The sequence below is a fragment of the Scyliorhinus canicula genome, chromosome 6, assembly GCF_902713615.1.
Source record: "Scyliorhinus canicula chromosome 6, sScyCan1.1, whole genome shotgun sequence".
NCBI classification, from domain to species: domain Eukaryota; kingdom Metazoa; phylum Chordata; class Chondrichthyes; order Carcharhiniformes; family Scyliorhinidae; genus Scyliorhinus; species Scyliorhinus canicula.
The window spans coordinates 35667918-35693840 of record NC_052151.1 but is presented as its reverse complement, the minus strand read 5'-3'; the positions used below and the strand labels follow the sequence as shown (position 1 = coordinate 35693840).

The 25923-nt window shown below is 47.4% G+C and overlaps 1 protein-coding gene across 1 annotated transcript in view; it reads left to right on the top strand.

Annotated features, from left to right (window-relative positions):
* The window catches only part of mfsd4b (major facilitator superfamily domain containing 4B), a 40354-nt gene extending 15324 nt beyond the window's left edge, over window positions 1-25030 (top strand). Inside the window, exons 2-4 of the mRNA XM_038799148.1 lie at window positions 9988-10156; window positions 18533-18649; window positions 23072-25030. Of these exons, the coding sequence (XP_038655076.1) occupies window positions 9988-10156; window positions 18533-18649; window positions 23072-24306 (1521 nt within the window). The 3' untranslated portion in view covers window positions 24307-25030. The remainder of the gene's footprint in view (window positions 1-9987; window positions 10157-18532; window positions 18650-23071) is intronic.
* Window positions 25031-25923: the final 893 nt, after the last annotated feature.

Here is a 25923-nt window from a genome sequence, read left to right as displayed (position 1 = left end):
AAAGTACCACATTCAGCAGACGCTGCACGTTCAATGTCAGATGCCTGCCTTTATGAACTCCGTCTAACCCCAATCATCTTTAGGAGGCACTCCTCCAACCTAAGCACCAGCTTTCCTCCGGGTGCTCCGGTTTCCTCACACAAGTCCCTTCGGTGAATTGGACATTCTGAATTCTCCCTCTGTGTACCCGAACAGGCGCTGGAGTGCGGCGACGGGGGGATTTTCACAGTAACGTCTTTCAGTGTTAATGTAAGCCTACTTGTGATACTAATAAAGATTATAAAGATTATTATAAAGCACCTTAGCCAAAGTCTTGGCATCCACATTCAGCAGAGATATTGGCCTATATGACCCACACTCCACCGGGTCCTTATCCTTTTTTAGCAGCAATGAAATGGATGCCTGTCCCATTGTCTCTGGCTGCCCCCCCCCCCTTAATCACCGCATCCTCAAACATCTCCACCAACAGCGGCACCAGCTCATCCAAAGACTTTTCATACAACTCTACAGGGAAACCATCCAGCCCTGATGCCTTACCCGTCTGCATCCTCCCTAGTGCCACCCACTCCTCTTCCTTCCCCACTGGCTCCTCCAACCCTGCCCTCTCCTACTTTAGGACACTCCAACCGCCCCAAAATCTCCCTCATGTCTGACTCGCCGTCCGGAGGCTCTGACCTTTTACAACTTTCTATGAAACTTCTCGAATGCCTTGTTCACCTTCTCCGGTGCCACCACCAACTCCCCTTACCCGAACAATCTCTCTCTTGAGCTGCCTGCCAGCAGAGCGGGCCCACCAGCACGCGGCTGGCCTGCTTCCCCCATACTACTACACAGCCTCCTTCGCCCCCCTCAAACTGCCGAACCCCCTTTCCTCCTGTGGACAGAAGGTCAAAGATTGCCTGTTTCTCCTCACTTTCCATCACTTCCAGAATGTCCACTACCAGCCGCTGCTGTTCCTCCCTGTCCACCTGGGCCTTAAACAAGATGATCTACTGCCGTCAACACTTAGAAACGATGTGAAAAGAGACAGCTGGTTCCTAGACTGGCACGTACTGTAAGTGAAATGATTAACGGGGAAAAAGAAAGTTGAATGCTGTTCTTGCTTAGGTTAGGTTTGAGGAATAACAGATGGATTTTAATGTTGACTAATGTAGAGTGATGTTTGTCAGATCAAGGCACGTGTACATGAAATCATAGATTCCCTACAATGCAGAAGGAGGCCATTCAGCCCAAGTCCCCACCCTATCTCCGTAACTCCGCCTAATCTTTTGGACACTAAGAGGCAATTTATCATGGCCAATCCACCTAACCTGCACATCTTTGGACTGTGGGAGGAAACCGGAGCACCCGGAGGAAACCCACGCACACACGGGGAGAACGTGCAGACTCCACACAGACACCCAAGGCCGGAATTGAACCCGGGTCTCTGGTGCTGTGAGGCAGCAGTGCTAACCACTGTGCCACCGTGCCGCCCATGTTGAAGAGATGGATTACTAGGAAAATTGGGTTGATTTGTGACTGTGCACTGCAGATTTCCAGTCCACATGAAGCTGTTGTCAAGTCTCGTTGAGTAACAGAGTGGATTCTTTGACTAGAATTCAATCCAGTCTTGTAGTATACGTCTAGAGTTGGGACTATATGGGACCATTGTGCCTCCTGAAGGACATTGGTGCGTTCTGAAAGGTTCAGGGAACAATGGTGATGTTGGTCTCGTTGGAGCTGAGCGAGCGAGTGTTCACTGATTGAACAAATATTGTGGTTGAGGGAAGGCAGATTTAAAATCCAAATAATCCTCCCACTGCTTCCCACCGAGTAGTGTTGGTGTGCAACAGAGTGCAGAGAAGGCGGAGTTGAATGGAATTGGAAACGATAAAAAAAAACCCAGGGCCAGACTGAGAGGATGTAATAATAATAATCGCTTATTGCCACAAGTAGGCTTCGATGTGAAAGTTACTGTGGAAAGCCCCTAGTCGCCACCTTCCGCCGCCTGTTCGGGGAGGCTGGTATGGGAATTGAACCTGCGCTGCTGGCATTGTTCGGCATTACAAGCCAGCTGTTTAGCCCACTGTGCTAAACCAGCCCCTAATGTAATGCATTAGGTAGACCACTGGAGCTTTGGGTGAGATGGTTGGGGTCTTGGAAGGTCACCGGGCCAGGATTGTCCTGGGGGCTGGGGGCTATTATTGGCAAGGTGATGATGGGGGAGAGGTTATGATGACAGAATCCAGATGGACATTTCTTCTTCCCTGCAAGTCCTATCAGGGCATCGAGAAATACAAATGTAGACTTACACTGAGTCGATTTGGATTCTAATCCATTGCTTTTCCAGTCAATTATCAGAGCCTATTTCAGCCACAGGGTGCTGATGTGATTGTTTTTCGAACTGTCTTCAGGTGGGAGAATTGTGCTGGGAGGCCACATAGGTACAGCATCAACATTAAACCTGTTCCACCCCCTCAACAGAGAAACACAAAGGTCGCCTGTTAAAGCTAAATGAGGAGAACCCGAGTTATATTGACACCCAGGTTCTGGTGCTCACAATAGTCCGTGACTGCAGAGTGAATTATCTCTGCCAGCCTGACGCCTTGCCTTTCAGTTTACAGTTCAATCTGATTAAACCTGATAATCCTCATTTGGATAAATTCCAAAATTGTGCTTCTAATCTGAAGGAAAGCAATTTCTCTGATGAAGTGGGACTGAATGTGTTGGTGCCGAGTCCATTAGTTCAAAAAATGTTTTAATTGAGGTTTTATCATTTTAGACAAATCGTAGCACATACAATAACCATAGCAACACAAAAACAAAGTAGAACAATATCTCTCACCCCCCTCCCCCCCCACTAACCATTAACAGTGACCAACTCCTTAAAAGTACCAAATAAATGCCCACCGCCTACGATAGAACCCATGGATTGACCGCTTGTCTGTGAACTTGACTCTCTCAAGGTACAAGAACGCCATCAAATCACCGAGCCAGGCTCTGGCAGTGGGTGGTGCCGCCTGCCTCCAACTTGGCAAAATCCTTCACCAGGCCGGCAACGAGGCGAGTGGCAGTGCATCCGCCCCGACCCCTGTCCTTGGCTCTGTCTGGTCCGACACCCAAAATACAGCTACTAACGGGCATGGTTCTAGATTCACATTCAGGTTTTCCGATATGGTGCTAAATCAAAGACCTCCAAAAACCCACCAGCTTCGGGCAGGACCAGAACATATCTGTGTGGTGAGCAGGCTCTCTCTCTCGAGCACCACTCTCACTTATCCTCAACCCCTTCAAAAAATCGACTCACCCTGGCCTCGGTGAGGTACGCCCGAAACACCACCTTTAACTGAATCAGACTCGATCTTGTGCAGGATCACATCGCATCCACCCTGCGGATAGACTCACTCCACACCTCCTCCTCCTCCCACCTGGCCCTCACTACCTCCACCAAAACCTGCACCTGAAAATGCTTGAACGCTTCCAACCTCCCCCAAAGCCCTGCTTTCTCCTTCAACTCTTCCCAGCTGGCAACCCGCCCCTCCAGAAATAAGTCCCTCACCCTCTCCTGCCCTTTGCCTGTCCATCCCCCAAATGTAGCGTTTAATTTCGCCTGTAGATAGGCGCCCACCTTGACATCGTCCTCAACTTAAAATGCGGACGGAGTTGCCGTTACATTTTTAACATGGAGATTACCACCGGGTTCAAAGACTATTTCACCAGACCAATTGCCATCACCAACGCCTCGAAGCCCGTCCCTTTGCAAGACCCCGACTTCATCCTCACCCAAATAACTTCCTGATCCCCAAACCACCCCAACACCTTCTCCGCATTAGCCGCCCAATAATAATACATCAGATTTGACAGTGCCAACCTCTTTAATATTCCCAATATATCCCCCAAAACTGTCCCAGGATTCCTCATGTATGGCAGCAAATCATCCACGTATAGGGACATCCCATGTTCTACATCCAGAAACACGATGCTTCTCCGAGTCCGAACCAACGTCAGTGTGAGAACCACTTTAAGATAGATAGATAGAGAAATACAGCACAGGACAGGCCCTTCGGCCCACGATGTTGTGCCGAACTTTTGTCCTAGGTTAATCATAGATCATAGAATTTTGGACACTAAGGGCAATTTATCATGGCCAATCCACCCAACCTGCACATCTTTGGACTGTGGGAGGAAACCGGAGTACCCGGAGGAAGCCCACGCACACACGGGATGTGCAGATTCCGCACAGACAGTGACCCAAGCCGGAATCGAACCTGGGACCCTGGAGCTGTGAAGCAATTGTGCTATCCACAATGCTATCGTGCTGCCCTTAAGAATAAATTAATCTACACTCCATTATTCTCCCGTAATCCATGTACCTATCCAATAGCCGCTTGAAGGTCCCTAACGTTTCCGACTCAACTACTTCCACAGGCAGTGCATTCCATGCCCCCACTACTCTCTGGGTAAAGAACCTACCTCTGACATCCCCCCTATATCTTCCACCATTTACCTTAAATTTATGTCCCCTTGTAATGGTTTGTTCCACCCGGGGAAAAGTCTCTGACTGTCTATCTATTCCCCTGATCATCTTATAAACCTCTTGTCAAGTCGCCCCTCATCCTTCTCCGTTAAGTAACCACCTCACATTAGCCGACAGTTTTCTGCCTATCACAAATCCCGTCTGGTCTTCCCCCACTCCAGGAGGCAAAATTCAAACCTCAATGCCAAGACCTTGGCCAAAAGTTTCACATCCACATTACGGAGAGAAATTGGGTTGTCCAGCCCACATTCTGTGGGGTGCTTGTTCTTTTTCAAAAGGAGGGAGATGGGCGCCTTACCCAGCGTCTCTGGGAGATAGTCCCACGCCAATGAGTCGTTACACATCCCCATCTGGTCCTGGCGCCTTACCCAGCGTCTCTGGGAGATAGTCCCACGCCAATGAGTCGTTACACATCCCCATCTGGTCCTGGCGCCTTACCCAGTGTCTCTGGGAGATAGCCCCACGCCAGTGAGTCGTTACACATCCCCATCTGGTCCTGGCGCCTTACCCAGTGTCTCTGGGAGATAGCCCCACGCCAATGAGTCGTTACACATCCCAATCTGGTCCTGGCGCATTACCCAGTGTCTCTGGGAGATAGCCCCACGCCAGTGAGTCGTTACACATCCCCATCTGGTCCTGGCACCTTACCCAGTGTCTCTGGGAGATAGCCCCATGCCAATGAGTCGTTACACATCCCCATCTGGTCCTGGCGCCTTACCCAGTGTCTCTGGGAGATAGCCCCACGCCAATGAGTCGTTACACATCCCCATCTGGTCCTGGCGCCTTACCCAGTGTCTCTGGGAGATAGCCCCACGCCAATGAGTCGTTACACATCCCCATCTGGTCCTGGCGCCTTACCCAGCGTCTCTGGGAGATAGCCCCACGCCAATGAGTCGTTACACATCCCCATCTGGTCCTGGCACCTTACCCAGTGTCTCTGGGAGTTAGCCCCACGCCAGTGAGTCGTTACACATCCCCATCTGGTCCTGGCGCCTTACCCAGTGTCTCTGGGAGTTAGCCCCACGCCAGTGAGTCGTTACACATCCCCATCTGGTCCTGGCGCCTTACCCAGTGTCTCTGGGAGTTAGCCTCACGCCAGTGAGTCGTTACACATCCCCATCTGGTCCTGGCGCCTTACCCAGTGTCTCTGGGAGTTAGCCTCACGCCAGTGAGTCGTTACACATCCCCATCTGGTCCTGGCGCCTTCCCCATCTGCATCTTTCCCAAAGCCCTGCAGACCTCCAACCCCATTGCCGCCTCCATTTTCTCTCACAACTCCTCCCCGCCTGAGAAAACTCCAAACGTTCCAAGAACTCCACCATCCGCTGCTCATCCACTGGCAGCTCCGACCAATAGAGCCGTTCATAAAAGGACCGAAACGCCTCATTGACTTTCTCCTGGGCAGGAACCAGCCCATCCCCCAGTTTCCAGGCAGCCCCCTGTCACTTAAACTGATGGGCAAACAGGCGGCTAGTCTTCTCCCCAAACTCCGATACCGTCCCCTTTAAACACTGCAGCTGGCGCACCTCCCGACCCGGTAATCGGTCAAACTGCAGTTACAGTTTCTTCCTGCCTGCCCACAGCCCTGGCGTTGGGTGGTTCACATACTCTCTATCTACTCCCAGAACCCCATCCACCACCCCCCGACATTCCCTCCTGGTCTCCCTGCCCATGACCAGCGTCCTACCCATAGCAAAAACGTCGATCCTTGAATGCACCTTGTGTCCTGGGTGATACACCGCCACGGATCCAACCCTCCCCCCATCTCCTCCATGAATGCTGCTAGCACCTTCGCCATCCCCAAAGGGATATAGGCCTGCAATGCTCCAACTTTGGATCCAAAACGCAGTTAAAATTCCCTCCTAAAATCTAATTCTGGAATACCAGCCAACAACCGTCTCATAAATGTAAGACGTCCCAATTTGGGGCGTACAAATTCACCAGCACCACGGCCCGCCCCTCCAGCCAACCTGCAACAATCAAATAATGAACCCCGATCAGCCTCTGCCATCCCTGCCTGAAATCGAACCCTCCTGCTGACCAGAATGCCCACCTCCTTGCCCTACTGTCAAACCCAGAGTGAAAGGCCTGGCTCCCCCAGGCTTTCTGCAACCTGATCTGGACCTGCACCCACAGCTGACGTTCTTTCAGGGATTAACCTTGTCGGGTGTCTCTCACCCCCTCCCCCTCGAGTCAGCCACCTGCACCATAATGTAATATTCCTACCACAATTCCTGGGTCCCAGGCCCACCTAGGATGACCACCAGCCACACCTCTAGGATGAGACAAAGAAAAATCCTTGGTCACTGTTAGTTCACCCCCCCTCCATTATTCCCTTCACCCTGCACCCCGCCTCCAGGCCCACAGACTGCCTGGCTCCACATCTTCCCCCACCCCCTCATCATACACACAAACTGCATGATCTATTGCACCCTACGGAACTCCCCCCCCCCCCCCCCAACATACAGAGCAGCCTGCCTCACCGCGAGCTCAGTACCAATGTCTTGGTATATCCGCACCGTGTCCCAGTCGATATTCCGAATCTTCATTGCCCACTCGAAGACCCTCTCCTTCCTTCGATAACTGAAAACGGACAATCACCGCCCACGGTGGCTCACTAGGCCTTGGCTTTTGCCGTAGTTCCCGATGTGCCCTATCCAGCCCCAGAGGGCGAACACTTCATCCCCTCCAACAAGAAAACATTTCAGTGAAATACTGGGTTGGTTTCAAGCCCTTCACTCCATCTGGCAGCCCAACCAACCTGAGGTTGAGCCGCCGTGACCTATTCTCTGGACCTCAGGCCTTTATTACGTTCCGCAAGGGCAGCACGGCGTGGGGGGGGGGGGGGGGGGGGGGGGCAGCATGGTGGAGGGCGGCACTTGAAGGGCATCATGATGGCGCATTGGTTAGCACTGCTGCCTCACGGATCCGGGTTCGATCCCGGCCCCGGGTCACTGTGTGTAGTTTGCACATTCTCCCGGTGTCTGGTCACGTCCACACCCCTGAAAAAAGTGTGCAGGGTAGGGTAGGTGGTTTGGCCCTTAATGGGAAATTCTTTTTTTTTGTGTACTCTAAATTTATTTTAAAAAAATTATTGTTGATCGCCGCCAGGAGCAACTCCGCTTCTGGCGAGGCAAACCGGTCCTCGTTCCGTGACGAGGCCTCCACTACCCCCTTCAAAGTCTAAACCTGTGCTTGCACCGCTCAAGGTTCTCGTCAGCTGCTCATGGATCAGACCCAAAGCCTACCCAACAGTAGATTAAGATGCCTTAATCTGCAGGCCCTGTCGCTGAATGGTCCATTCGTGAGAGGCAGTATTAACATACTCTGGTGGGCTGGGGAAAGGAGCTGAGGGTGGGTGTCAATAACAATGTCCATTAACTCCTCACGGCTTGACTTGGTGGTAGCACTCTCAGGCAAAAAGGTCATGATGGGTTCAAGCCCCACTTGGGGTCGGACCCGATGGATGGAGGGGTGTGGGTTGGTCCGGATGGAGGATGTTCCGTCTGGGAGGGGGGGTCAGTCCGGGATGGAGGGAGTCGGTTCAGTCAGATGGTTCTCCGCCCAGTACAATTATCCAGAGGAAGTTAGCACCTGTAGAATTTGCAGTGTAGAAGGAGCCATTCAGCCCATCGATTCTACACTGGCCCCTAGAAGAGCACCCTACCTAAGCCCACACCTCCACCCCATCCCCGTAACCCAGCAACCCCACATAACGTTTGGACACTACAGGGCAACTTGGCATGACCAATCCACCTAACCTGCACATCTTTGGACTGTGGGAGGAAACCGGAGAACACGGAGGGAACCCACGCAGACACGGGGAGAACATGCAGACTCCGCACCGACAGTGACCCAAGCCGGAATTGAACCCGGGACCCTGGAGCTGTGAAGCAACAGTGCTAACCACTGTGCTACTGTGCTGCCCCTGGGCAATTGCCGGGTTAACCCTTACGTAAACATCTCCGAGAGGGATTCCCCAGCACATCATAAATGCAACGTTGGGGAGTCCGAAAGTTTTGGGCCGATGTTTCAAATACTATGAAGGAGCATGAGGGAACTTGGAGACGTGAGACGTGCATATAAATGCATGTTTTCCTTTTAAGTATTAATTATCTGAGTTATCCTATTTTTCTTTCCTCCAGAATTATTTTGCTGATTGAGTCGAAAGATTTTTGAATTTAAGCATTTTGTTTATTTTTGGGCCTGAGACATCAATTTGTTCTCAGTCAATTTTACGTGATTCAATCTTTGAAGTCATCTGTGCCAATCACAGTCCAGTTACCAGAGAGACACCAGGTGCGGGGGAGGGGGGGAGAGCCTTTGGGCCCACAATGCTTGTCCTGGCTCGATGAATGACTTGTCCAATACAGCCCCACACTTGCGTTCTCCCACAGGCCTGACAGTTAGCTCATTTCAACAACCTCTTCCATTGCCATTTGAAAGTTCCTACGGAACCTGATCCTGTCACCCTCACAGCCGATGTCTTCCAAATCTGAAGCAACGTTTTGTGTGAAGAAATGTATCCCTCGATCTTTCTCTAATTATCACAATCCGACATACCTCGATTAGGCCTTCCTAGGGGCTGGTTTAGCTCACTGGGCTAAATCGTTGGCTTTTACAGCAGACCAAGCAGGCCAGCAGCACGGTTCGATTCCCGTACCAGCTTCCCCGGACAGGTGCCGGAATGTGGCGACTAGGGGCTTTTCACAGTAACTTCATTGAAGCCTACTCGTGACAATAAGCGATTTTCATTTTTTCATTTCATTTCACTTTCCCTGGTGTGAGGAGCACAATCGTAGCTAAATCTCACCGCATGACCGGCGTCAGTGTAGTAAATCCCTCCTCTTCCCTTTTCAAGGCCTTGATATCCTCCCTAAAGTGTGGTGCTCAGGATTATACACCATACTTTGGCTGTGACCTAACCAGTCATTTGGTCGGGTATATCTAGGCTGTCAACACGACATTTCAAAACCACATACTGGGTCAGGTTTTGCTGACGTCGGCTTTCTGTCTAATGCAGAGAAAGTCCCGGCCCTTCCCTTTGATAACCTGTAGACAAAGAAAGAAAACTGGACTCCTGGGTGGGCTCCATTGATGCTGATGCTGCACAAGGTCAGAAAGATCCAAGCTTTCATCCCTGGTGCCTGTGTTGCCTCAGGGTGTTTGCTGGTACAGCTGAGGTCAGCCTTGAGCTTCCTGTACAGGCATTCCTGCTCCTGATCCGAGAGTTAGAAGAGGAATTTGCTCCTCTGCGTAGCCGGGGGCTTGGCTACCCTCTCAGTGACACTCCGTCTCTTGGTACAGCATCTGTGGAACAGCGGGGGAAATATCAAGCTGCCTCCTTTTGAGGTAGAAAATGCAGGATCCTGGAGCAGTCGCTTAGTGCTGCCTGAAAGCTGCTTATTTGTGTTACCTGCGGCCGATGCTGTTTAGTGACTCCTGTTTGTTTTCTCTCTCTCTGTTCTCAGGGGATGACGATTGCCATTTTGGGGCCTACGTTTAAGGAGTTGGCAACCAACGTTAACAGAAATATCAGTGACATCTCCTACATCTTTGTGGGCCGGTCGCTGGGCTATGTCGGGGGCTCACTGGTAGGCGGGCTGCTGTTTGACTGCACAAATCCTCACTTGCTGATTGGTAAGTTCAAGCCTTCCAGCAGTAGCCTGAACAGAGAATGAGGTGAAAAGTCTGAACAGAGAATGATGTTGGAGTGGGGGGATTGTTGTGGGTCACATTGGGAAAGAGGACCTGTTTGGGGAATATCAGGAACTAGGAACAAAATTAAAGAACAGGTGCTCAAGGGTTCTGGATTATTACCCGAGCCACGTGCAAATTGGTATAGGGATGAGAAAATTAGAGAGGTTTAGTCACCATAGTCCCAGATGACCATAGGCTGCTTTCCTCTTTGAGGGGGGGAACTGACTGTTGGTGATTTAACCTGAGGATCACCACACCTCAGGCGAGGAGCAAGGTTGAGAAGGTGGGGCCTTCATGAATAACCTCAGCCGGGTACGGGAATCGAACCCACGCTGCTGGCCTCGCTCTGCATCATGAACCAGCTGTTATAGTCAAGTGAGCTAAACCGGCCCCCATTAGGGAAGTAAACACATGGCTAAAGGAGTGGTGCGGGAAAGAGGAGTTCCATTTCATCGGGCACCGGCATCCGTATCGAGACAGGAGGGATCTGTACCCTTGGGATGGTCTCCACCTGAACCGATCTGGGACTCGTGTTCCAGCGTAAAGGATAAATAGGGTGGTCACATGGACTTTAAACTAGCAAGTGGGGGAGGAGAAGGCCTGTGGGGAACTCAATACAGCTCCAAAAACAAGTAACCGTTCAGAAAGTAAAGAAATAGTCAGGAACCTAACTTCATGAACTGCAACTAATAGCAAAACTACAGAATTTTACTGGTTAAGAACAAAGAACAAAGAAAAGTATCCATGATGTGGAGATGCTGGCATTGGACTGGGGTGAGCACAGTAAGAAGTCTTACAACACCAGGTTAAAGTCCAACAGGTTTGTTTCAAACACATGCTTTCGGAGCACTGCTCCTTCCTCAGGTGAACCTGAGGAAAGAGCAGTGCTCCGAAAGCTAGTGTTTGAAACAAACCTGTTGGACTTTAAACTGGGGTTGTAAGACTTCTTACTACAAAGAAACGTACTGCACAGGAACAGGCCCTTCAGCCCTCCAAGCCTGCGCCGGGGGGAGGAGTTGCATTACTAATCAGAGATGATATCACAGCTGTGATTAAGGAGGACACTATGGAGGATTCGATCACTGAGGCAATATGGGTGGAGCAAAGAAATAGGAAGGGGGCAGTAACATTGTTGGGACTTTACTACAGGCCTCCCAAAAGTGAGCATGAAGTAGAGGTACAAATATGCAGACAGATTATAGAAAAATGTAGGAGCAATAGGGTGGTTGTGATGGGAGATTTGAACTTCCCCAATATTGAATGGGATTCGTGTAGTGTTGGAGGCGTAGATGGAGCAGAGTTTGTAAGGAGCATCCAGGAGAGTTTTTTAGAGCAGTATGTAAATAGTCCAACTCGGGAAGGGGCCATACTGGCCTGGTATTGGGGAATGATCCTGGCCAGGTGGGTGATGTTTCAGTTGGTGATTACTTTGGGAATAGCGATCACAATTCTGTAAGTTTTAGAATACTCATGGACAAGGACGAGAGTGGTCCGAAAGGAAGAGTGCTAAATTGGGGAAAGGCAGAGTATAACAAAATTCGGCAGGAGCTAGGGAATGTGGATTGGGAGCAGCTGTTTAAGGGTAAATCCACATTTGAAATGTGGGAGTCTTTTAAGGAAAGGTTGATTAGAGTGCAGGACAGACATGTCCCTGTGAAAATGAGGGATAGAAATGGCAAGATTAGGGAACCATGGATGACGGGACCTGATGGGAACTATCCAAGGTTACTGAGGGAAACGAGGGTCGAAATAGCTGGGGCCTTAACAAATATCTTTGCAGCATCCTTGAGCACGGGTGAGGTCCCGGAGGACTGGAGAATTGCTAATGTTGTCCCTTTGTTTAAGAAGGGTAGCAGGGATAATCCAGGGAATTATAGACCTGTGAACTTGACGTCAGTGGTTGGCAAACTGTCGGAGAAGATAATGAGGGATAGGATCTATTCACATCTGGAAGAAAATAGACAGTGATAGGCAGCATGGTTTTGTGCAGGGAAGGTCATGTCTTACAAACCTAATAGAATTCTTTGAGGAAGTGGCAAAGTTAATTGATGAGGGAAGGGCTGTAGATGTCATATACATGGACTTCAGTAAAGCATTTGATAAAGTTTCCCATGGCAGGTTGATGGAAAAAGTGAAATCGTATGGGGCTCAGGGTGTACTAGCTAGATGGATAAAGAACTGGCTGGGCAACAGGAGACAGAGAGTAGTGGTGGAAGGGAGTGTCTCAAAATGGAGAAGGGTGACTAGTGGTGTTCCACAGGGATCCGTGCTCAGACCACTGTTGTTTGTGATATACATAAATGACCTGGAGGAAGGTATAGGTGGTCTGATTAGCAAGTTTGCAGATGATACTAAGATTGGTGGAATTGCAGATAGCGAGGAGGACTGTCAGAGAATACAACAAAATATAGATAGATTGGAGAGTTGGGCAGAGAAATGGCAGATGGAGCTCAATCCAGGCAAATGCGAGGTGATTCATTTTGGAAGATCAAATTCAACAGCGGACTATATGGTCAATGGAAGAGTCCTGGGGAAAATTGTTGTACAGAGAGATCTGGGAGTTCAGGTCCATTGTACCCTGAAGGTGGCAACGCAGGTTGATAGAGTGGCCAATAAGTGGTCAATAAATAAGGCATACAGCATTATTGCGTTCATCGGACGGGGTGTTGAGTACAAGAGTCGGCAGGTCATGTTACAGTTGTATAGGACTTTGGTTAGGCCACATTTGGAATACTGCGTTCAGTTCTGGTCGCCGCAATACCAGAAGGATGTGGATGCTTTAGAGAGGGTGCAGAGGAGGTTCACCAGGATGTTGCCTGGTATGGAGGGTGCTAGCTATGAAGAAAGGTTGAGTAGATTAGGATTGTTTTCGTTGGAAAGACGGAGGTTGAGGGGGGACTTGATCGAGGTCTACAAAATTATGAGAGGTATGGACAGGATGGATAGCAACAAGCTTTTTCTAAGATTTACGCAGAGAGTGGTGGGTGCCTGGAACGCTTTGCCAACGGAGGTGGTAGAGGCGGGCACGATAGCATCATTTAAGATGCATCTAGACAGATATATGAATGGGCGGGGAACAGAGGGAAGTAGACCTTGGAAAATAGGTGACAGGTTTAGATAAAGGATCTGGATCGGCGCAGGCTGGGAGGGCCGCAGGGCCTATTCCTGTGCTGTAATTTTCTTTGTCTTTATCCTTGACCATACTGCCTGTCTAAACTAAAATCTTCTATACTTCCTGGGTCTGTATCCCTCTATTCTCATCTTATTCATGTATTTGTGAAGATGTTCCCTAAACGTCACTATCGTCCCTGCTTCCACCACCTCCTCCGGCAGCGAGTTCCAGGCACCCACTACCTTCTGCGTAAAAGAAACTTGCCTCGTACATCTCCTCCAAACCTTGCCCCTCGCACGTTAAACCTATGCCCCCTAGTAATTGACCCCTCTACCCTGGGAAAAAGTTTCTGACTATCCATTCTGTCTATGCCCCTCATAATTTTGTAGACCTCTATCAGGTCGCCCCTCAACCTCCTTCGTTCCAGTGAGAACAAACCAAGTTTTTCAACCGCTCCTCATAGCTAATGCCCTCCATACCAGGCAACATCCTGGTAAATCTCTGCTGCACCCTCTCTTAAAGCCTCCACATCCTTCTGGTAGTGTGGCGACCAGAATTGAACACTATACTCCAAGTGTGGCCTAACTAAGGTTCTATACAACTGCAACATGACTTGCCAATTTTTATACTCAATGCCCTGGCCAATGAAGGCAAGCATGCCGTATGCCTTCTTGACAACCTTCTCCACCTGTGTTGCCCCTTTGTGAACTGTGGACCTGTAAACCTAGATCTCTCTGACTGTCAGTACTCTTGAGAGTTCTACCATTCACTGTATATTTCCTACCTGTATTAAACCTTCCAAAATGCATTACCTCACATTTGTCCAGATTAAACTCCATCTGCCATCTCTCCAAAACATTCTAAATCCTGCTGTATTCTCTGACGATCCTTATCGCTATCCGCAATTCCACCAACCTTTGTGTCAGCCGCAAACTTACTAATCAGACCAGTTACATTTTCCTCCAAATCATTTATATATACTATAAACAGTAAAGGTCCCAGCACTGATCCCCGCGGAACACCACTAGTCACAGCCCTCCAATCAGAAAAGCACCCTTCCATCGCTACTCACTGCCTTCTATGACCTAGCCTGTTCTGTATCCACCTTGCCAGCTCACCTCTGATCCCGTGTGACTTCACCTTTTGTACTAGTCTGCCATGAGGGACCTTGTCAAAGGCCTTACTGAAGTCCATATAGACAACATCCACTGCCCTACCTGCATCAATCATCTTTGTGACCGCCTCGAAAAACTCCATCAAGTTAGTGAGACACGACCTCCCCTTCACAAAACCGTGCGCCTCTTGCTAATACGTCCATTTGCTTCCTGTAGATCCTGTCTCGAAGAATTCTCTCCAGTAATTTCCCTACCGCTGACGTAAGGCTCACCGGCCTGTAGTTCCCTGGATTATCCTTGCTACTCTTCTTAAACAAAGGAACACCATTGGCTATTCTCCAGTCCTCCCAAGCCTGCGCCGATCCAGATTCCTTTTTTACACCTACCACTATTACCCAAATGATCTGTATCCCTCCATTCCCCGCCTGTTCATGTGTCTATCAAGATACATCTTAAATGTTACTACCGTATCTGCCTCCACTGGCAACGGGTTCCAGGCACCCACCACCCTCTGCGTGTCAAACCTTCCCCACACATCTCCCCTAAACTTTCCTCCTTTCACCTTGAACCTTGAAGGAAGTAGAGGAGCACCTTGTAGATGCCCTAACTATAATCTTCAGGAGTTTCCTAGATTCAGGAGTACTCCCTCTGGATTGGAAAATTGCACGTCACTTCACTTTTTAAGAAGGGTGAACGGGGCAAAGCAGGAAATTACAGATCAGTTAGCCTAACTGTGGTGGGGAAATTGCTAGAGTTCCTAATCCTGGATGGGGTAAATGAACACCTTGATGGATTTGTGAGGGGAAGGTCATGCCTGAATAATCTTATTGAATGTTTTGAAGAGGTGTCTACGGTAGTGGACAGGGGACTGTCTGGAGGTCATCTATATGGACTTCCAGAAGGCATTTGACAAAGTTCCACACGAGAGACTATTAACTAAAGTGGAAGCTGCACACGTGATGTCCGAGGTGTTGGGGGTCAAGGTGCCCTGAGTCCAGAGGTAGCGATATTTGGGGTGTCGGAAGATCCAGGAGTCCAGGGGGTAGAGAGATGCCAATGTATTGGCCTTTGCCTCCCTGACAGCCCGGAGACGGATTTTGCTTGGGTGGAAGGACCCGGAGCTAATGAAAGCGGGGGTGTGGGTGAGTGACCTGGTGGAATGCCTGAGGCTGGAGAAGGTCAGTTGATGGGTTTGCTTAGAGGTGGAAGCCGTTCATTAACTTCTTTAAGGAGGTTTGAGGTGTCAGCAGAGGGAGAAGGAAGGGGCGGGAGGGGAATAAGTGGGGTAAAATGGGGAAGGAGTGGATATGGCAGGAGAGGAGGGGGAGTGGATTATTTAGCACATTGTATAATTTTACTTCTGCTTTTGTTTGTTTCATTTGTGGATTGTGCAATAAAATAGTTTAAAAACAACAAAAAACGACTAAAGTGGAAGCCCATGTAGTTGAGGGTAAATTATTGACATGGTTCGGAAACTGGTTGAGTGGCAGGTGACAGCGAGTGGGAATAATGGATAATTACTCTCATTAGAACATAGAACATAGAACATTACAGCGCAGTACAGGCCCTTCGGCCCTCGATGTTGCGCCGACCTGTGAAACCACTCTAAAGTCCCTCTACACTATTCCCTTATCATCCATATGTTTATCCAATGATCATTTAAATACCCTTAATGTTGGTGAGTCCACTAATGTTGCAGGCAGGGCATTCCACGCCCTTACTACTCTGAGTAAAGAAACTGCCTCTGACATCTGTCCTATATCTATCTCCCCCTCAATTTAAAGCTATGTCCCCTCGTGCTGGACATCGCCATCCGAGGAAAAAGGCTCTCACTGTCCACCCTATCTAATCCTCTGATCATCATTGGCAGGAGGTGACTAATGGTGTACCACAGGGATCTGTGTTGGGGTCTGAATTATTCACACTACTCATTAATGACTCGGATGATGGCATGGAAAGTCATGTATCCACCTTTATGGATGATACAAAGTTAGGTGCCATTGTAGACAGCCTAGATGATAGCAGAAAATTGCAAGGAGATATTAGCAGACGAGGTGAATTACGCAAAATTGTGGCAGATGGAATTTAATGTAGCAAATGTGAGGTTAACCATTTCAGACCGAAAAAGGAGAGAACAGAGTATATTCTAAATGGGAAGATGTTAGGTACAGTGGGTGTCCAAAGAGACTGAAGGGTTCAGGTGCATAGATCCTTAAAAGGCCAGGAACAAGTGCAGAAAATAATCAAAAAGGCTAATGGAATGCTGGCTTTTATATTTAGAGGTTTGGAGTAAAAAGACACCGGGGTCATTCTGCAGCTATACAAACCCCTGGTTAGACGCCACTTGGAGTCACAGTGAGCAGTTCTGGGCCCCACACCTTAGGGAGGATATTTTGGCCTCGGAGGGAGGGCAACGTAGGTTTACAAAATATGATATCTGGACTACAGGGGTTGAGTTACGAGGAGAGATTATTCAAATTTGACCTGTTTTCACTGGAATTTAGAAGGCTAAAGGGGTGATCTGAGAGAAGAAGGGATTAACTAGGAAAGACAGGGTAGATAAAGATAAACTATTTCCATTGGTTGGAGATTGTAAAAATTAGCGGTAGAGATTTGAAATTCTCTCCCACAAACAGCAGTTGAAGCAAGATCAGTTGTTAATTTTAAATCTGTGACAGATAGATTTTTAAAAATATAAATTTAGAGAACCCAATTCATTTTGTCCAATTAAGGGGCAATTTAGCGTGGCTAATCCACCTACGCTGCACAAAGATGGGTTGTGGGAGTGAAACCCACGCAGACACGGGGAGAATGTCCACACGGACAGCGGGCTGGGATTGAACCTGCGACCTTGGCACCGTGAGGCAGCAGTGCTAACCACTGCGCCACCGTGCTGCCCTGGTAGATAGATTTTTGTTAAGCAAAGATACGAAGGGATACGAGCCAAAGGCAGGTATATGGAGTTGGGTCACCGATCAGCCATGGCCTCATTGAATAGGGGGACAGGCCCGAGGGGCTGAATGGCCTACTTCTGTTCCTATGTCCCTATGTGAAATGATCAGAGTCTGAACAGTGAACAATGCAAAATATTCACCGTCCGTGTTGAGTAACAATATTTGTTTTAACCGGGGTGCCTATTTTGGATTAACATTTGAATGTCACAGTGACTTGAGGCGGCAGCGTTTCATGTTAATTTAGAAGCAGCTTCATCATTCATGCTCTATTGGGTAAACGGCACCAACTTTTTCTATTGCCACAAATGTCCAAAGTTGCCAGTTGATTAACAGTTGTGATTATTCCAGGCAGGTCGATAAGTATTTACATTATAGAAATCTGTTCAAAGGAAGAATTGCATCGACAGAGAAAGAGCCGGTGAATGGGAGCAATTGGACTTTCAAAGAACTGTTATTAGTGTGAGGGGCCTCTTATGCCGTATGATATTAAATGGCAGATTTGAGCCCATGTTGGGTCCTGAAAGCTGTTTCCATCGTCTGTTTTGCAGCTCCTTAATGAGCAGTCGCTTTAGCAAGGAGCTTCCAGATGCTTTTCAAGCTTGGTTACTCCGTTTGCCATGTATACTGAGCTAATTATATTAACACCGACACGCCCACTATAGGTGGTTGGGTCGGTAAATTTAGGCTTAAATAGACCACGAGAATTAGCGTTACCGCCTTAAAGTCCTCTGCAATTTTATGTTGTTTAAGGTCACCGTGAAATATTGACTGTAGTCTCCTCTGCAACTCTTTCTCTCCCCACTCCGCACACTTGGTACTCCAGGGAACTTGGCACTGATTCCCAACGTCACCCCCGCCCCACACGGATTATTTGAGAGAATAAAATAAAAAAAACATTTTTTTGCCCTCTCTTGAACAGCTGAGCAATTAAAGCTGGTGAGGAAGGCTCCGCCTGAAACAGAAGTTGTTTTGAGATGAGGTGACGGGAATAGGAAGGTATTTTAACTCCGATTTTAACATTGGGCACAAATATTTTCATTAGTTTTAACGTTGATTGAAAGCTGAGACTGCTGCTTTTGTTCCGTACGAATTCTGATCAAAGTAGTTGATGCTGTTGCTATGGAAACCTCTTCAGGGATTTCGATGTTGATGACTGCGCTGGGAATGTTTGCTATTCCGTGGTGTACAAATGCAGCGCTGCTGACCGCATTGATGTCCCTCATTGGAATTTCGATGGGCTTCCTGGATACAGGTTGGTAAAATCTTTGAGGTACACAACTGTCCCTTGTTTAGTGCTTCTAATATGTTTTTTTTAAAACCACATACTAAATTAAAATCACCCTCATAAGAAACTGTGTGATAAGGCTGGGTTAGGAACATAGGAACAGGAGTAAGCCATTCAGCCCTTCAAGCCTGCTTCACCATTCAGTTAGATCCCATCTGATCATCTCCTCAGCAACACCTTCCCGTGCTATCCCCATATCCCTTGAAGTCATTGGCCTCCAGAAATCAATCAACCTCTGCCTTGAACATATTCAACAACTGAGCTTCCACAGCCCCCCTGAAGTAGAGAATTCCAAAGGTTCATCACTCTCGAGAGCGAAGAAGGATGGATGAGCGAGGAAGGATGTGGAAGCATTGGAAAGGGTGCAGAGGAGATTTGCCAGGATGCGGGCAGGTTGTTTCCACTGGTGGGTGAAAGCAGAACTAGGGGGCATAGCCTCAAAATAAGGGGAAGTAGATTTAGGACTGAGTTTAGGAGGAACTTCTTCACCCAAAGGGCTGTGAATCTATGGAATTCCTTGCCCAGTGAAGCAGTTGAGGCTCCTTCATTAAATGTCTCATTACACAGGACCAGATCTAGGACTGTTTGTTCCCTCGTAGGTTCCATTACATACTGTTCTAGGAAACTATCGCGGATACATTCTATAAACTCCTCCTCAAGGTTGCCTTGACCGACCTGGTTAAACCAATCGACATGTAGATTAAAATCCCCCATGATAACTGCTGTACCATTTCTACATGCATCAGTTATTTCTTTGTTTATTGCCTGCCCCACCATCTCGTTACTATTTGGTGGCCGATAGACTACTCCTATCAGTGACTTTTTCGCCTTATTATTCCTGATTACACATGGTCCTTGTACACATGGATTGAGTGACCCTCCCATTTACAGGACCGTGTGTGCCTTGCCCAATTCAGGATCTTCTCCCTGTCTTGGTACCGATGCAGATTCGTGATGATGGCCTGGGTCTGCCCACAATGCAGTGAGTTTGGTGACGTGACTGGGTCTTCTGGTCCTCGACCTTCTTTTTCAGCGTTCACTGGGTCACCGCCAATCCTGCCATCTCCATCCCCATTGAGACGATCTGGTTGGTCTCAGCTTTCTCCAGCTCCCTGATGGTTGCCTCCTGGGCCTCCAGCCGTTGCTCTGTTTTTTTTTTTCCGATCGCCACCTTGAAGGGGGCCAGGGTTTCTGTGACCGTCACCTTCACTGTTGCCATCTTCTCTAGTTTCATGGCGTCCCTGTGCTTTAGGAGCTCCTGTGTTCCGAGGTCCATCCGCTCTCTTATAGGTGGGTAGTCTGCCATGTGTCTCGGTGACCTGGCCTATTCGGGTGCAACCGACTCCATCCCACTCTGCATGTTCATCGTTACCTCGTCCTTCGCTCTTACTGATCCTGCCATCTTTGGCTCCGAGAATTGTTTGTGGCCATTTTTCAGTACCTGCGGTGATCTTGAAGGAGGATGGTGGAGGAGGGGGGGGGGGGGGGGGGGGGCTGTTCACAAACTTAGTAGCCTATTTTTGGGCTAATCGTGCCAAATTCCAACTTCCAGGACAGTCACCTTTCGTGCGTGTACACAACACATCCCGTCTCCGGAAGTCTCAAATTCTTTTTTTCCCATGTGCAAAGACCCAGATTCCTGAACTTGCTGTGAGAGCAAAGGGTTTCTAAACTAAGTACTAATCAATGGACCCTCTCCCGAGCCTTTTCCTGCCCGAATATACCACCCAGCTTTGCGAGTGGATGCAGTTTCTAGGTGGGACTTAAATAAGGTCTTGTACAAAGACACTATCGTTCTTTGTTTTTATTATAGTCCTTCGACTCTAGTGGTGGACATTTGATAACTTGTTCACTATAACTCCGTTATATTTTGCTACCAGAAGACTCTGATTTTCAATCTAGTGTGGTATACCTATGCTTGGCATTACTCCTGCCCACGTGCATTGTACTAGATGTCACATGCATAATTGATGCCCCGCCTCCACCATTGCAGTTAGACCAGATTATAATAGAACATGCGTTCGGCCCATCGACTCTGTGCCGACCCACTTAAGACCTCACTTCCACCCTATCCCCATAGCCCAATAACCCCATCTAACCTTTTTGGTCACTAAGGGCAATTTATCAAGGCCAGTCCACCTAACCTGCACGTCTTTGGACTGTGGGAGGAAACAAGAGCACCCGGCAGAGAATCAAACTTGGTACGCTGGTCCTGAGAAGCCACAGTGCTATCCACTTGTGCTACTGTGCTGCCCCCAAATGTTTTTTTTCTTCTTTTCATCTGTGAACTTGTGGATAATATCTTGAATGTCTTCAGCCAGGGCAGAGGGTGAAAAATAATGGCCGTAACACTGCCTCAACAGCACTTTAAAAAAAAAAACCTTCTGCAGGATGTGGAGGTCGCCGGCTAGGCCAGCATTTGGTGCCCTCTCTTGTAATTGGTCTTCACGCAAAGTTGTTACCGTTAATGACAACCCCCCCTCCCGTGTAGGATATACATCTGATTCCCTATCCATCACTATCTGCGTCCCAGTTCTATAGGATTGCAATGTAACCTGTTTTGTGACACCTTGTCAAAAACCTTTTGGAAGTCCAAATATACAACATTTACAGTGCTACCTACCTTCATCTATTAACCTAGTCATCCCCTTGAAAAATTAACTTTGGTTAGACCTGATGCCATACTGCAAGCTGCTAATAACTCCTGCTCTGTATAGAACAACCCGAATAATCCCTTCTCACAACTGAAGAGAAGTTAATGAATTGATCAGTCCCTCATTCTGACTTTTTGCCCTTTTTGATACTGGGTGTAATATAAACCTCCCTCCAGTCATCAGGAATGAACCATTGAGCAAAGAACTCACTCATTGCAGCTTCCAGATTTTTTTTTTAAAGAAACCTCAAATGAACGACTTCAGGATCTGCAGTTTCATCAGATTGCTATTTTAACATTATGTTAACAACACACTCCAATACTGATAAATGTAGAGCTGATAGGGTAATGACTAATGCAGAGTTGCTACTTAAAACCCCCACCAGAGTCCACTTGAACTATCCTGAATCCTTTAACTGCCCTCTGAGTCCTATTTTCTTTATTCATTTATAGGACGTCAATGGACCCAATGGGCAAGAGATTTTAATAATAATAACAATAATCATTGTCACAAGTAGCTTACATTGCAATGAAGTTACAGTGAAAATCCCCTAGTCGCCACATTCCAGTGCCTGTTCGGGTACACTGACGGAGAATTCAGAATGTCCGAATGACCTAACAGCACGTCGTTCGGGACTTGTGGGAGGAAACCGGAGCACCCGGAGGAAATCCACGCAGACACTGGGAGAACGTGCAGACTCCACACAGTGACCCAGCGGGGAATCGAACCTAGGACCCTGGCTTGTGAATCAACAGTGCTAACCACTGTGCTACCGTGCTGCCCCAAAGGAGCATTTTCTTCCCTAAAGGAGCATTAGTGAACCAGATGGGTTGTTTAGACAATAGTCATCATTAATCTTTTAATTTTGTTACTGGGATTTGACCCCAGGTTCCTGGAGCGTTATCCTGAGTCCCTGGATTACTCACTCGCTGACACCACCACCTCTCCTACATTTTCCACTGACATTTTAGTTACTGCAGCTTTTGCTACACGAGGCTGAGTGTGACACATCCCAACAGTTACTTTCTTTACTCTGTGAAAGTATTCCTATTTATTTTTGTCTTTATTCTAAAAGTGGTTTTCCGCTAAGATTCTACATCCACTTGACACATTTTAAGATGCTCTTTATGTACAGTTCCCTGCTATACTGAAGATTCAGATCAACTCCAGATTCCATTGTAAGATTGTGTTTCCAAAGGTTGTCCATTTATCTTTGTATTAATACTTCTGAATGTTTTCCCCACCTCCCAGCTCTTTCACCAGTAAGGGCCATGTGTGATCCTGAGGAATTTCCACTATGACCAAATGCTGATATCTGCACTTTCTAAAGCTTCCTTGCCAGCATCTTGCGACCCCTGTCACCTAGATTAGAAGAACATAGACACATCCCGACTTGGAAATATGTTGTCGCTCCTTCACCGTCACTGGCTTAAATTCCTGGAACTCCCTCCCTCACAGCCCTGTGGGTGCACCTACACCACAGGGACTGCAGTTTACCACCACTGACCCAAGGGCAATTGGGGTTGGCAATAAATTCTGGCCTGGTCAGGCTCAAGTAAATCTTTAAAAATAACCTACCCTTCACTCTTTACAAAGCTGCTTTGTATGTCTCGCAGTGATAGCTGTTGCTTTGTAATTATACATCTTATGTTTTTCCAGATAACTGAGAAGAGGTCACCTTGGCTGAGGTTTGAAACCGTTGCTGAAAATAATCAATTTCACTGTTTGTCCACAGGTGGAAATTTGCTGATTTTGCTTACCTGGGGCAAGAAGGTTGGACCCTATATGCAGGCCCTGCACTTCAGTTTTGCTTTAGGTGCATTTGTGGCTCCGATCCTAGCAAAGCCACTGTTGGGCAACTTAGGAAAGACCATCAACGGGAGCGGGAATAGCCTCTTGGCCAACACTAAAAACAGCTTGCATAGTAAATCGGCGAGATTGGTGGACATACTGAAAACAACTGTCTCGGCCTTTGACCCTTTTACCTGGACGTACCTTGTAATTGGAAGTTTTGTGTTTTTAATTTCTATGTCGTTCTTCGTTATTTATTTAAAGAATGGTCCAAGTCGAAACAGGGCTGGTAATTCTTCACCGGAGGCTTCATTCACAAGGTATCACAATGCCATTCTGTTCCTCCTGTTCTTCTTCTTCTTCTGGTATGTTGGAGCCGAGGTAGCCTATGGATCCTATATCTTTACCTACGCAAAAGAATTTGTTCACTTTAATGACAATCAGGCCGCAGGCTTAAACTCCTTCTTTTGGGGGACGTTTGCCACGGGAAGAGGAATTGCAATATTCTTAGCCACGTGCCTTTACCCTGGAACTATGATCCTACTCAGTTTAATAGGCTGCACCATTTCCTCCCTGCTCCTGGCACTCTATAACACCAATATCATCTCTCTGTGGCTGGGCACTGGTCTTTATGGAATCTCTATGGCAGCCACCTTTCCCAGTGGTGTGTCTTGGGTCAAGCAGTACACTAACACCACTGGGAAGTCAGCTGCTCTGTTTGTTTTCGGAGCCGCATTGGGCGAGATGGTGGTCCCAGCTTTGGTAGGATTCCTTCAAGGCGTTAATGCCATCAAGCATTATCCAATACTGATGCTAACTGCTTTGGTAACATCTGCCATGACGGCCATCTTGTTCCCGGTGATGTACAAACTGGCTTCATCGCCGAGCGGCGTCCAACCCGAGAGCGATGACCAGAAAGCTCTGTTAGGGTCAGGGCCTGATGAAGATGAAAACAACGATGACCCACCAGAAGATTGGAATGATGCGGATTTTGAAGTGATCGAAATGAGTGATGTAAAGAATGACACAGACAGGACTCCAGCTGGAAATGTTGCCACAAAAACCCCGGACCAATTCTCTCCAGAACACAGCTCTTTTCCATCACTTTCCTCCCCTGTCTATCTAGGTGGCTCACCAAAAAAGAAATTACTCAACTTGGAGAGAGAAAAAAATGACTGAACACTTCAAAAACTAAGCAGAAATCTGGGTATGTTTACAGGTGTATCAGCAGAAGAATTAAAGGTGACTATGCTTGAACTGCATTGAAGCATTTGATCCTCGTGTGTTTTTAAAACAACAATCTATGAAAATGTGAATACGTAAGCAGATCACTTTGTAATTGTGACTATCATTTCATTGGTTTAAATGCGAGTAAATTTTATCTTGATTTTAATGTCTGAAAAGGATTTAAAATATTTGCATAACAATTTGTGGCTGGGTGCTGGGAAGTCTTGCTGAAAGCTGGTTTATAGACTGATGTCAGTCTGGCAAACCCATTCTTATTGTGCTCTGTATTGTTCCTCTATTTGATTATCTGTCAGAATTTAATCCTAATCTTCATCTGGTTGTCTTCGTGATCATTGGGCTGCAGAACCGATTTTAGAAAGAGCATCGTGTGGCAAACATTCTCCTTGTAATTCACCTGTCCCACTTTGAGGGGATGCGGGGAAGATAGTGGGGGGAGGTTGAATGTAAAATGTTTTTGGATACCCGATTTTGTGCGGGTGCTGTGTGTGTAAAACATACTGGAATCAACTATAATTACTTGTAAAATAAATAAAAAAATTAACAGTATGAAGAAAAAAAAGTGCAGTGAAAACATGGACTGATGGCCACCTTCTGTATAATCCTAAGATTCCATAAGCTTTATATCTTCAATAAAATACCTTTTTAGTATTTGGAACAGCCCGTGGGGCTGAATTGCATTTGTGAAGTGAATGATCTGAGCAAAGCTCACTGGTTGTGGCACGGCTAATGACAGGCAGGCTGACACAACAAACACGAGAAATCAAAGACTTTTAAATGTCTCGAGAAAGCATGGGTCACTTTTGGAAGCAAATTCAATCCATGACAGCACTATGGCTGTGGTTTAAAATGCAAAATAAGCACTCTCTGGGGCGGGGGGAGGGGATGAAGGCTGCGCAGTTGGAGGTTGGCAGGGGAGGAGAATAGAAACTGCATTCTCAGTGGTTTGGTTTGGACACCTTGAAATGCGATAACGGTGGTCTGAAAATACATCAGTGACTTCATTAAAATTAAATTTCCATTATTATAAATGATTAAGTCGCAGTACTACGAGTTCTGGTAACTGATGCTGTATGCCATCCAGGGTAACTATCTTATTCCAGAACCACTGAAAATGTGAAAAAAGTTCCTTTGTTGGGGGTCAACAACAGAAAATACTGGACAATCTCAACAGGTCTGACAGCATCTGTGGAGAGAGAAGGGAGCTAAAGAGTCTGGATGACTCTTTGTCAAAGCTGGACAGAACTGGAAATGGGCTCCAGTATTTTCTGTTTTGGTTTCAGATTCCAGCATCCGCAGTACTTTGCTTTCATCCTTTATTGGAGCATTTGGAATGTTTTATTCTCAGTATAAGTTGTGAACTGACCGCACAAGCGGTGACTGCTGGGGGATTTGAATATTGTGCTGAATAGTCACATTGGAATACCGGGGAACTGGAAATTGTTTTATATACTGGTGAAAATTAGTCACTGGTATGTGAATAAATAGCGACTTGATATTTTATAAAAGAAACAATCTGAAAGGTTTGTTTGCTTTATGTATTACTGTAAC